At 51.2% G+C, this 12,802-nt stretch overlaps 5 protein-coding genes across 5 annotated transcripts; all 5 read right to left on the bottom strand.

The window, feature by feature from the left end:
• Positions 1–14: 14 nt before the first annotated feature.
• On the bottom strand, positions 15–1,633 carry BO87DRAFT_355808 (ribosomal RNA assembly protein mis3). The gene is made up of 3 exons (XM_025621348.1): positions 1,531–1,633; positions 1,179–1,451; positions 15–1,109 (listed from the first exon to the last, which is right to left on the bottom strand). Exons 1-3 carry the CDS (start codon positions 1,588–1,590, stop codon positions 336–338), a joined length of 1,107 nt encoding a protein of 368 aa, XP_025481678.1. The 5' UTR covers positions 1,591–1,633; the 3' UTR covers positions 15–335.
• Positions 1,634–3,622: 1,989 nt separating this feature from the next.
• BO87DRAFT_304462 (class I SAM-dependent methyltransferase) lies at positions 3,623–7,041 on the bottom strand (the record flags this gene model as incomplete). Its single annotated transcript, XM_025619279.1, has 8 exons — positions 3,623–3,653; positions 3,699–3,879; positions 3,926–4,164; positions 4,241–4,362; positions 4,500–4,583; positions 4,646–4,807; positions 4,864–5,009; positions 6,903–7,041. The coding sequence occupies 8 exons, from the start codon at positions 7,039–7,041 to the stop codon at positions 3,623–3,625; spliced, it is 1,104 nt and encodes a 367-aa protein (XP_025481677.1).
• Positions 7,042–7,551: 510 nt separating this feature from the next.
• On the bottom strand, positions 7,552–8,422 carry BO87DRAFT_375230 (uncharacterized protein). The gene is made up of 3 exons (XM_025622979.1): positions 8,347–8,422; positions 7,996–8,209; positions 7,552–7,877 (listed from the first exon to the last, which is right to left on the bottom strand). The coding sequence occupies exons 1-3, from the start codon at positions 8,347–8,349 to the stop codon at positions 7,672–7,674; spliced, it is 423 nt and encodes a 140-aa protein (XP_025481676.1). The 5' UTR covers positions 8,350–8,422; the 3' UTR covers positions 7,552–7,671.
• Positions 8,423–9,299: 877 nt separating this feature from the next.
• On the bottom strand, positions 9,300–9,805 carry BO87DRAFT_19299 (uncharacterized protein). Its single transcript, XM_025618497.1, has one exon. The coding sequence runs from the start codon at positions 9,621–9,623 to the stop codon at positions 9,351–9,353; it is 273 nt and encodes a 90-aa protein (XP_025481675.1). The 5' UTR covers positions 9,624–9,805; the 3' UTR covers positions 9,300–9,350.
• BO87DRAFT_331504 (gamma-tubulin-complex subunit SPC97) lies at positions 9,300–12,674 on the bottom strand. Its single transcript, XM_025620339.1, has 4 exons — positions 12,154–12,674; positions 10,100–12,084; positions 9,833–10,050; positions 9,300–9,785 (listed from the first exon to the last, which is right to left on the bottom strand). Exons 1-4 carry the CDS (start codon positions 12,539–12,541, stop codon positions 9,704–9,706), a joined length of 2,673 nt encoding a protein of 890 aa, XP_025481674.1. The 5' UTR covers positions 12,542–12,674; the 3' UTR covers positions 9,300–9,703.
• Positions 12,675–12,802: the final 128 nt, after the last annotated feature.

Raw genomic sequence — 12,802 nt, 5'->3', positions numbered from 1 at the left:
CTACTAGTATGAAACAATCATAAAACTATTTAATTCTCGTACCATATCAGATAAAGCCAGCTGGAAAGACTAATATAATAGCTCCCAACTCAGTAAGTTATACATGACCAATCCCACTCAATACAGGCTTTTTTTATTCCCCCTCCCAAATAACAGCAAGGGGCATAAGTGAGAAGAATAAAGTGAAAGAAAACTCCAGCCCATGCTATGCCTAAGCGCCTTATATATCGAACGTAGTATACGAAGGGTGATAACCGAAGCAAAGGAAAGAAAACAGAGACCGACAGAGGATATCAGGTCAAAAGGGTGTGGCAGCAACTGCAGCAGGAGCAGCATCACGCCTCGCCATCCGACGCATCCTCTTTCGACTTGGACTTCTTCTTCTTCTTCTTCTCCTTCTTCTCGGCACCATCGTCGCCATCTACATCCGCGGCCTCGGAGTCGCGCTTCCGCTTCTTCTTCTCTTTCTTCTCCTTCTTTTCCTTCTTCTCCTTCTTCTTTTCCTCCGCAGCGTCCAGCTCCTCGGGCGGCACAAACGCCTTCTCGCGCTCCTTCATCTTCTCCTCGCGCTTCAACCGCTGTCTCTCCATGACCTCCTCCTTCTGCTGCCGATCCTTCGCCTCCTTGGACAGGAAGTACTCGCCCGACTCGATCTGGAGATCCACCTTGCTCTTCTCCGGTGCCGGAGGGAAAGGAGTGTACACCTTCTTCGTCTTGTCGGTGACCTTGAACGGCACGCGACGCTTGGACAGCGTGCGCTTCTTGAAGTTGGGCAGGAAGCGGTCCCAGGATTCGTTCGCCAGGGTGGGGTCCTTGGCCAGTTCGCGCTTGATCATGAGTTCCTTGATGTGGTAGATCGGGTGAATGTTGGCCATGCAGTCGTTGATGATGCGACGGACTTCCTTGAGACCCTTGTAGGGGCCCATGGCGGCGACCGTGTTACCCTGGACCAGGATGTAGGTGCTTGTAAGCAGCTCCAGGGCTTTCAGGGTGGATCCACCGGGGCCGAGAATACGTTGACGACGCTTGACGAAGCGCTCCTTGTTGCGGACTTGGTTGCGGATCTTGATGATGTCGCATGCGACGTCGTCTTCGAGGATTTTAAGAGCCTATTTAGTTTGGTGTGTTAGTAGGGTTGTTTTTTGGATAATCCTAGAATCATTATTCAAGGTGTTTACCTGTTGCACCGGCACACTTCTCGACAACAACTTGATCAAATCACGGGCCTTGAGGATCGCAGCAGGATCGAACGTCTTTCGAGTCGTCTTGACGGTCATGCTACCCTCGACCAAATCCAGCGTGCAGGCAATACCGAATTTCTCGAGCGCTCTTGTCACAACGGGCCATGCTTCCTTCAGGTAGACTTCACGGTACTTGGGGAACAGAGTGGCGAAGGAAGATTCTTCAGCGAAACTACCGGCGACATTGTCATCGGGTTGGAAGGGTTCGACCTGGTCGCAACAAATTTGCAGTTAGTTTCGGACTGGTTTGAGACTTTCGATGTTTGGATTTTTGTGTGGTAGAGCATACCTTCCACTTGTCAATGTCGTCCGTGTCCCACGGCTTGTCCCTCTTGTAGGTGGAAGGCATGATGAGTCCAGGGGTGGCTCTTGTGATCTGCGACGGTGATGGAGAGAGACTTGGAGTTGATGATCGAATGGCGGCCAACTTTTTCTGAGTCCCCGCGGGTGCTTACCCGATTGGGTAACTCATTGATGCCTGTGTATTAAGGTTGTAATAAGGCATCAAGGCTTGTATGAGATTCCCGCCGTAAGCGCCCAAGCGCGACTGAGATGATGATCGAGCGTCTGTGTGATGGAGGCTCTTACGGGTGGCTACGGCGTCACTACGGTCTGGGCTATGGGTCATGTTTCTGATCATTCACTAATTCTTGTAGGCATCCATCGCGCAAGGAGAGGTCCAGCATGTCTGACGGGTAAACCAGCTGCAGTAAGGGACGCTTTTGGTTGTTGAATCGATATGATACGGTGATTTGATGTATCAGATCCTGGGGGTTGGTGCGACTTTCTCGTAGAATTACGGAGAAGTCCCCGTTTAATTAAGCGACGTGCTGCTATTCTCTGATCCCGACCCATTTAGGCCCATCGCCAAAGCGGGTCAACAAAGATCTGTGTTCATTCCATGAAAATGGGTAGCTGAATGGCTTCGGCCTGCCTGGAGGTCTCGGGATAGGATTGATTTGCTATCATCGCTCCCTCGATTTGAAGTGGCCATTGAGCATTCCTCGACCCTGGCTGGTTGACAATGGCTCCTGAGAGCGCCCCTGGTATCATTGGGGCTTGTGCGGCAGTCTGCTCTAAATCGGACTCAAATGATGGGAGATTAATGGGCGAAGGGGGATGTGGAAACGCCAAATAAGCACCCATAGCCAGTCTATTGTAGTAACAGAGCGAGGCACATGCTCCGGTAAATATGCAGCAGTAAGAGTCCTTTCTGTTGGTAGGATAGGTCAAGGCTACCATCGCGTCCTGGCCCAAAGGAGCACCCCAAATGGGGCGACGGGGCTCGATCCATTAAGGACGGGCTGGCAATGACTGCGTAGACCATTGTCTTGCCCCATTTGCTCTTGAAAGAAGTACTCGCGGACTGTTATTCAGACGCGGGTCGCTGCGAGGAGAGCATCTGGGGCCTGAGCTTATCTTGGGGCGGTCATTTCTGATCGAGTCAGTCCGTGGGCAGGACTCAGGCACACCTGGTCCCGTGGCTCTGGTTCCGTCCCGAAACGCTGTTTCCTCTCCTCTTCTCGTCGCCGTAAATACTTGTTTTCTTCTTCCTCCCTGGTTTACCCCTTTGTGTCCCTGAACTTTGTGGTTCCATCATTTCATGGTCATTCCTGGGGTGTTAGCTCTGCTCTTTCCCTCCCCATTCATGACTCGTTCAATATCCGCAATTTACCTTCCGAGATGAGCTAATTGAGCCACCCGATTTACCACCGGCACTTCCCTCTTGGTGGGGTGATTCTTCTTGCGTGGTGGCTGGCCCATCACTCCCCTCATCGGTGGTCGTCAGCAATGATACTTAATGGCCGGGTTTTGTTTGCCTCTCTATTCATCTGTCCAGTCAGTTGCAATGAGCATGGTTTCCTGCCCCGTCCCCATAGCTCCTTCCTGTTCTTGATTTAGTAGAAACCGAGTCCAGCCGGATCCCAACCCAATCCGTTAGTGCATCGCTCGAGATATTTCCGTGAACACCATCACTTTCACCAGTATCACTGGGAACGTTACTCCGGCAATCTTATGCTTGTTCAAGACCTGGGACGGCTTTGGTGACCGGCAGGACTCGACCACGGTGGTTAAAATCGTCAGGAAACTTCCTGGCGTCTCAACAGGCTTCGAACGAAGATCACTCGGATGAAGAGTCCTCGGGATATGCGTGACAGTATACTGGGGCTCTATCTGCTGATCAAATGAAAGCTTATTGCGGAGGGAAAATGTGTGAAGGGGCTTCTTTGGCTGGGCATTGTCTAGCTTATGTCGAACTCCAGCCTCGAAATCAATACCCAAACAGTACCGGTTCCCATCAATGCACCCCAACGACATCCCCGATCTGCTGCGTCCCTAATTTTGCGTTCGCATGACCACTACTCCAACCATAAGACCCTCTATGATGGTTTTCGTCCGATAGCAACGTACCTGAATCGTCAGCATCAGTTTGGACCATTCGAACGACCCACTTACAAAGGGAAATATGTTTTCAAGCTCGTGTTTTCCGCTTCTTTTTGTGCTTGGTCGATCAGTTGCTGAAACTCGTCATGCGACATGTGCAGGCGTTGGGTCAAGGGGTAGAGTGCTACTGCAGTGAGCAGGTGTCTGGTGATCTTGCGGTTGGCTTTGCCTATGTCTCGCATCCTCGGTTCTACTGGATTGTCAGTTCTATCCACTAAAACCGGCTTGGAAGAACTCACCGCTGGACCATTCGCAGAGGGGGACAGGTATCATCGTGGATTCGACCTCCTTCAGCCCTGCTGCTAGCAGGAGATCTCTCAGGCGGGTGCCTACACGAAGATCCTTGACGTCTTCCACTGAGCTCATGAGCTTTGTACTCCACTGTCTCAATGCGTGCTTCTCCGTGAGCGAACCGTTGTCCGACTGGACGTTGAAGTAGATCTCGACCAACTGCACCCAACCGCCTGGTTTCAAAACTCTATTCCACCTTGAAGTCAGTCTCGCATTATCTTCACAGCATCCGTGACCCTAGGGCCCGCTCCTTACAACCGGACCTTTTGATGTCTTGTATATATGACGACCATCGGGATCCATCGATACCTGTTGCCATCATCCTCGAATTGACGAGATCGAAATATTCAGGGGGGAAGGTAAAGGGCCGGTTCAGATCGTCGACCTACGGAATCAAAGATTAGATTCATCAGGATGGGGACAGTTTGACAGACAAAGGTTTCAATTTATGAGAGGGATTGTGTGCTCTGGCAATGTGCAGAGGCACACTCATAGGTGTCAGGAGAGAAGAAGGAGCCTTACTTGAAACTCCAAGTTTTCCGCCACATCAAAATCATCATCGTCGTCATCTGGTATCATATGAGGGGATATATCAACACCGATGACCTTTCGTTTAGTTATGCCGTTAGTCATTCAGAAAATGACAGCGCTACTTGCCCGGATCTAACCTCGCAATCTGGAAATTCTTCTGCTACCTGGATAGCCCAGGACCCCGCGCCGTGACCACAATCGAGAACTCTTTGAGGCTCACAGTTTCGCGGGAAGATCAGCCGATTATCAAAGATCTTGTTGAAGACTTTATTCTGGAGCTCGAGCCGATTCGCTTCATCCTAGTAAGAGGGAAGTCAGCCATAGCTTTTTGTGGCGCAAGGTTCTTGGCTTCTACACGATCAACTGGCTGAAATGATATCTCATTATCAATCGAGTACTGCTGATATTCGCGTCCGTGAACGGTTATTGTGTGCCGATACGTCTCGTCCAAATTTTCCGTCTGCGAGTCAGGGCTCCTTGTTGATGGCAGAAGGTTAGTCTCTCCTGACAGCACGCACGGGTTATGGCAACGGGCTGTGTACGTCATTATTATTTCGTTCCCCAGAGTAACTGTATATGTGTTGAGGTGGTTATGTTGATGTGTGGCAAAAGAAATTCAGTGCAAAAGGGGTTTCTATAATGTGGGAGAAGGTGCAATGGAGGCTGTGTGCTCAGTGGAAGTTCCAAAAGCGGTTGATGCGGCACGCACCAGAATTTGGAGGGCGATAAAAATCCCACTGGGCACAGACAAAGAAGTACTATCTTGGCCTCGCTGAACGAGCTGGGGGAGTACTTACTATGCGGGACTCAGCGTCCGTACGTTTTAGTACGGATGATGGAAATTTCCGCTCTATGCAGGACCAAGCATCTGACTGGGGGCAGAAAGACCAAAAACCATATATCATTGGCAGGTTGGTCCTGAAACGTATTTCCGAGCAGGCAAGACTGGACTCAGGATAATCCATGATCTAACTACACTATTTCGTGGATTGTTGGGTGTACGCCTTGCTTGGGTCAAATACATGCTTATTCGGGCATTGGATAGATTGCTACTATGGCCCAGGGGAAGGAGGGGCTGATAGTCCCTTCCGGAGGGGTCAACTATTCCGACAGAATAAGCATATGGGTAGCCCAGGATGACTCCTTGGGCCCAGCCTGTAGGCCACGACCGGCTGCAAACCTGGAAGGCCGGTGGCACAATGGATTTGACCATTCATCGGCCCGTTTCCCTTGTCCATAAGGCGAAGGATTCGCGCTGTCTTCCTCGCGATGACCGGGGCGCAGAAAGTTTGTTGTTGTTACTAGGCTCGTATCGTGCCTGCTCAGATGCAAAGGAAGCTCTGTCGCATGAGCCAAGCCAAGTACTAGTGAGTCTACTTCCTAAGCCACAAACTAAGAACTTGATAGCCACACAGAGAATCTTTTTTGTCAGGCAACTATAGATGACAGCCTTCCGTGACCCCCCTGGTTCAGATATGAGCCTGACTGTTAGTGTGCGAGGCTGCACCCAGGCAAATGAGGTGGTGGGACGTTACGAATGAACTGCATTGTTCAGCCGCTCATAGGTCACATTCTGTATGACCATATTCATGCACAGGGGAGGGGGGACGCAAAGCGAGGCCGGAGGGGGTTGAAACTGTCAAAAAGTCTGCGCTCCACTCAAGGAGCCAGTCAAAGACTCAAAGTTAGGGTCACCTAGTCCCGTCGCATTTATTGGAGGCCAAAGACTTCTCGGGGTTTGGAGGCGCAGAGCCGTCGGGATTCCTGGCTTCGTCCCGCTGTCACCTTCAAGGCAGAAGCGACTCTCCATCACGGCGACTACCTGGGATTTCTCCTAACATACAAGACATTCAGGGACGTAATATATGACGGCATCAATGCTCAAAACAGGTGGGGTTGTCTACTGAACGATTGTAAAGCACAGGTAGGCGAATCTAAAAGGTCGGGGAGGTGCTAAGTCTGCCACTAGCCCGGCCGATTCGATGCAGGATTTTCTTGCCACTTCTTAATATGACACTCGCCCTGCATCCACACCCTCACCGCTTCTTTTGGTATCGCGCAATGATCTAAGGGCTTAGTAAATGCGACTAACAACAACCTGAGATGGCCGGTTCACGTCGAGGCTGGCAGAGTTTTTGGCGTGCGACCGCCCCTGAAGGACAGACCAATGGTGTCTCCTGTAGCGAATGAACAGTGACTCTGAGTCCGACTGAGCGACAGATGATCGGGACCTAAACAGATGCGGAGACTTTTAGACACAACTGTTCTGGGAAACGGCCGATACAGCACTGTCCCCATTTCAGGTCCGAACTGACTCCTTTCTTTCCCCTATACCGTGACCCAGTCTCGAGTACAATAGGATACTCGAACCCGAGGAGAAAGCATTCCTGTGACGAACGGCTGGGCTCCGCAGAGGTGACACCTGAAACGCGGTTTGCCATTCAGCCGAATTGCTGGTGGCTTCGATGGGGACAAATGGCCGACCCGTCTGTTCCATTAGCTTTGTGCCAAGAGCGTGCACTGATGTGGCCATGATATTCCCCGAGCGCAATCCATGCATGCAGACAGGGAGGTCATGCATGTCAAGCCGTCAGACGGGCTTGAGATTAGAGCATCCATGCCGTCGGGTCTGACATGGGAAGAGGACATGGGCACAGGGCACGCAGATAGTTGGCGGCAAACCCAGAACCATGGTTCAGCTTCGGGTAGGGGAAGGCCTGCCGTCGGGGCCTATCTACGGGGCGGTTAGGCCCGCTAGTGCCCTGGGGCAGTGCCCACTATACTTACGGCAGTTGTCAGTAGTGCTACTGTCAACGGACGTGAAGTCTGAAGGATCGTGAAGAATATCTAGTAGATGAGGGGCGTAATGTAGTGCTGAAGGTAGGTGTTCTCGTCCTGTCGTTTTTGGCAAATCCACTACAAGGTTCTCACGATTGGAATAAGCGTCTCAGTGTGTCCGTCTCGGAACTAGTAATCCATGGTGCCCTGATCATCACCACCCTATTATGCAGGAAAATATATGAGTTCACATGAGTGAGAGAGGGGCGCTTTCTTCTTTCTTTTTAGCTTACAAAATTTGACTAGCGTATTATACAATGGGTCATGCTATACGTAACACACCCGACCTTGCCGAGTACTTCCTTTCCTTCGGAATATTCTTTCTTCACTTCACCTCCTCGCCAGTCAAATACCTCAGACTGGCCTTCATAAGACCCAGCACTAAAGTAACCTCCTCCTTCGTCCTCGGCGCATAGATCAACACATACTCAGATGGCAATTGGATCAATTTACCGCCCATCAATGCCCTGGGAATCTCCACACCACTGAAACCATGTCTCTGACCCCAACCAGCATCGAAGACTTTCTTACCTGCAGAAATCAGCACCAGTACCCAGAAAACAAAGAGACCAGTCCACCTCCTCATCCAAACACAAACACGCCGAACACTGTCAAAACCAAACCCAGAAAATGAAAAGGAAGAACTCACAATCCGCAGGGGCCAAAACCATATGCAACGAATAATCCTTCAGGCGATGCACATGCACACACTCGCCATTCAATTTCCTCGTCGTCTCATTCCTATTAGCCAACTCCTCCGTCGCCAGGAATATCGCACCCGCATGCAGCTCTAATCGCGAATCGGCGACTTTGATTAATTGCGGGTTTTGCTCTGCAAGGGCGTAGAATTGCGAGTCGAGGTACTACACACATACTATTAGTCTAGTCTTCCACTTATTCTTGAATATACATTATCCAACCAAAGATGAAGCAATTTCAATTCAAAGAAAGAAAGAAAGAAAGAAAGAAAGAAATAAATAAAGAAGTGGAAGATACACACCATCTTCACCTCCTCCCCCGCAAACTCCTCCACCTGGCGCTGCGGCACATAATGCGGTCCGACGGCGGGTCTCTTCTCCCTCTTCAAAGCGCTGAGAAAATCTACCGTGTCTTCGGAGAGGTATGATTGGGTTTCGCCGTTCGCGATCTTCTTCTCGTAGATTGTCGTGCTGGTCATGTTGCGTCCGAATGGGTACAGGAGGAATGTCACACCGAACCACCCCAGGAGGTTGTATGGGGCGCCGCCGGGCCCGTAGGATAGGTAGGTTTTGTAGTTTTTGTAGAGGAGGGGGAGGAGGAGGGTTGTTAGGGTGGTTAGTGTTATTGTTGTGCGGGATGGGGATTGGAGCCAGGATTGGGGGAGGGGGAGGGGGAGGGTGGATTTGAGGGTTGTGAGGAGGGAGGGCATTTTGATTGTTGTGTATTATTGGTGTTGGTGGTGTTGGTGTTGGTGTTGGTGTTGGTGTTTGGGTGGAGGGTTGTTGCTGTATTTATTCTAATACTAGTAGGATGTTGAAAGTAGGTGGATGTCACGATGATGATGGTGCAGTGAGGGGGAGGGGGAGGGGAAATGGGAGGGATACAAGGGGTTCATATATTCATTCATTCCTCCGTTTAGTGAGATCATGTCACTGGTAGGTGATCTGATGCATCAAGATTTGCCGTGCTTATTATTATTATTCTCCGATGTATTCCCTACCGTACATGTCTTACATGGTGAGAGCTGCGAGCTTACTATCTATCTTCCTATGGATAGAAATGATGCAAAGCTAATACTCTTCTGGTAAGCGTTGCGATACTCATTACTGGGTACTGGGTGACAGCAGTCACGGTCGGGGATTCCATCCGAGGGATTCCGATTCCGGGGTTGCCTTACTGACTCATAGCCATAGAACGGGATTATGGATCATTCGGGGCGGAAAATTAGATGTATTTCGGTTCGTTCATAATCTGGTCATTCATTGCATTGCATTATTCAGTAGAGTAGTGGGTATTCGCAAATCATCATCGGGCGTCAAGCATGTCCCGTCCGTCCGTCTTTCTTCCTGATACTCCAGCCTTGCCGTGGCTAACACATAGGTAATAAAACAAAAACTGTAGTGGGGTTGGAGGGGTGAGGTGAGGTTGTGTGCAGAAACTCCCAATTCGTCTCTGCACTGCTGTTCGCAAGCGCGGCCTATATGGCTTCGGGATGGGCCTGTAGAAGTCCCTCATTAAGGGACGGCCTCGCACGGCTATGTTAGGTGCTAGACGTCGTCGCGTGCTGTAGAGGATCATCGGCTTGAATATTATTGCAAGCTGCGAGGGTGGTGAGGTTACCCTCGGAACCTTTCAGTGGAGATAGTAAGGTTCTCGCTTCAGTCGTCTTTACTGATTGCGCTCAGGGCATGCGCCAGCTTGAGAAGAACGACACTTTCAGTTGCGGCGTAGTAGTTCAAGCTGCAATATCATTAGCGTAGTCGTCAATAGCATGAAGGGATACCCACCTATCCATCAGAATCCGCAGATGCCGGTTAAAATGCTCCTCGCATCGACGCAGCGTCTCCTCTAGCTTGTCGATACGCGACGGGTCATATCCTCGCCCATCTGAACCAGCGGCTTTGTTTCCCGCCAAGTCAGGGTCCGCTGAAGCAAGCGCGCGCGCAAGAGAGGATGTGGCCCAGGAGGAGAACATGGTGCAGCAGGTCATGAGTCGATGGTGGATCTGGTCGATTATTAGTAGGGATGGGATCATAGTAGGCTTGTTGACAAACCTTGAGCAGCTTAGCCTGCGTCAGCATGCATTCCTTGAGGCATGTATCCAGAAAGTCCACATGGTCCTGCATCAGCTCGTCCACAGTGCGATTGACTTGTTTGGTGCCATTGACAGTCACCTCGGAGCCGTCGGCATCAGTGCCATTTACCCGGTCCATGAGGTTCTGCCAGTTGGGCTCTACGACCTCCGCCGTGCAAAAGTAGAGGAGCTGCTGGACAAACACCAACATCTTGGACCGCAGGTTCCACGCTCGCCTTTTCCACATCTCAAGTCGTCGGTCAGAGGACTTGTGCCTCCAGGCAATGACCTTGCTCTGGTCTAGCCACGATGTGACAAGCATGGTTTCAATGTGACGGAGTGACAGGATGTGTCGGAAAATCAGCTGGTACCGGAGAACCGTTTTGCGACTGATTACAAGGGATAGCGGGAAAGGAACAGAGTAATCCAGCTCCAACGCATCGAAGCCCAATATATCTTTGTCATCCTCTGCACCCTGGCTTGTAGGTGCTTGGTATTTCTCGATTGCCGCCTCCGGGTTATCCTGATCGATACCCGAAACGCTTACAACCTGCATCAGCCATTTCGTGAGCCCGACCTTGTTCATTCGGACCTTGACATCTTCCTTGAATGGATCCTGAGCCGCAATACTCCCGGGTTGTCGCAATACTAGATCGAGAAGCGACTGGAGCTTGCTCTCATTGACATTCTTCGCAGGCTTGCGTAGTTCAGATGCGCCGAGCTCGAGAAAGTAGGAGAAGAAGTCGGACCGATCTAGGAAGAAGTAGTGCTTGAGGGAACGGAAGCGGGTCGTAAGGGAATTCTTCGTGAGAAGGAGGTTCAACAGCGATGCGTTGGCATACGTGTAGGCTGCGTTGACGTTCTCTAAGAAGCGAGGGTCGTCGAGGGTTTTTGGAACATCTTTCACTGCTTTGCTAACATCGACGCCACCACATTCTCGTACGACATTCAGATACTTTCCGGCCAGAAGGACTTTGTCCTTGACGCTTTCCAGTTGTGGTGGAACCTCGTTTTCGCGAATTGTATATCGCTTCTCCCAGTATTCGTCTGTGTAGTCTTCTTCGAGCTTCTCCCGCTTGATCCACTTTTGCTCTTTGACAAGGAACTCGCCATGTGGGTCCTTGATACCTCCATGGTGTAACCATTCATTAAGCATTGTCATGTACGGCCGACTAGCATCCCGAAGCAACCGTTCCAAGAGAGCTTTCGTGGTCGGGTCGCCTGAGAATGTTGTCAGCTGCTCAGTAAGGAGCCGCAAAACATTGCCACCTTTGCAGATCCTCTTGCTAGACATGGCACCAGGCACAAGCTCTCCGCCCTCTTTGAGTTGCTCCAGGATGTTGTCCACATCGTCAAAATCGTCGATTGACTCGTCGAGATCTTGGTCTAAGAGTCCGTTCCGTCGAAGTAGCTCTTGACCCAAAGTATACAGCTGAGCCAAACATTGGCTCGTCGGCATGAGGTGTAAATGAAGAACATGTAGCGTGAAGCTCGAGTTGTTAAGCAATTCGTGCTCTAGCTGGGCGACGAGGACCAGGTACTCCTTGAGTAATTTCCGAATCGTCGCACATAGTGCATGGCTGACTGCTCCGTATTCTGCGCGGCTCTGTACCTCCACAAATGATTCTAGCGCACTGTAATGAGTCGCTATTTTCAGGGTCGATAGTGTAAGCTCCTTTAGGGTCGGGTCCATTCCCGAGGGTAGCTGGAAAGCAGGTCCGGTCAACCTGTCCTTCTCCTGGGACGGGTCATATGACCGGTAATGAATGTATTGGCCCTCAAATCCCATAAAAACGTATAGCAAATCCTCCAGTATCGCCTTTTCCTGCGCATCGGCTGAGAGCTCGCGAAGCGGTGTTGGTTGAAGCGACTGAGGCAGAGCGGAAGCCAAAGGAGGAAACGATACTCGACTAGCTAACGGCGCTGTGGAATGGGGCATTAACGAAGCCTGAGGGTTCCATGGAGCTGGAGCAATATATAGTTAGCGCGCGAACATCTCTAAACCTGTCAGTAGCTCAAGGAAGTGAAACTGACTCTCCACCGGTTGCTTATCCTTCTTTCGGGAATTGGGGCTGGCCCCCTCAGGTTGACTCGGTCCTCGTTTAGATCGGGACCTCTCCATGAATTCACCTCTATTGCCTGCACTGGACGACTCCTTGACCGGGTTTCTCGTTCGGACTTGGGACTTGTCTCGCGTATGCATCGCCATTCGCTCGGTACGCTTGTCGCTGACGATAGGTTGTTGGTCGCGGGACGATCTGGTTTTCTGGCTGGAGGTGCTCCCGCGATGGTCTATATTCTCCGATTGCAAGGGGGAAGCAGCGCTGCGCAGACCGGGCTTCTCAGCGTCGGCGACGCGGTTGGACGCAACGCGGGGTCTCGGGGCGCTCATGTAGCTGGCGCGACGCTCATTGACGGACATTGTCCCGCAAGGTCGAGGAAGACAGGAGGAACAATCATGCAGCCTGTGCCAATAACACCATTGAATGAAGTAAACCGAGTGTAATTTCAATTCCTGGGGAGAAAACAGCAACCATTGGACCCGGACTACACGTCCCGAAGCCGTAGTTTTGGGTTCCATCCGGGCAAAGCAAACAGTCGGCCGTGGATGCCTGACTGCGGCCTGGGGCAGCGACCGCCCTCTCCGCCAGGCACTCGCCGGACTTGCGTAGACAACCGCAAC

The sequence above is a fragment of the Aspergillus neoniger genome (genome assembly GCF_003184625.1).
Source record: "Aspergillus neoniger CBS 115656 unplaced genomic scaffold BO87scaffold_10, whole genome shotgun sequence".
Classification (NCBI taxonomy): Eukaryota; Fungi; Ascomycota; class Eurotiomycetes; order Eurotiales; family Aspergillaceae; genus Aspergillus; species Aspergillus neoniger.
This window is presented reverse-complemented; position numbering and strand designations above follow the sequence as displayed.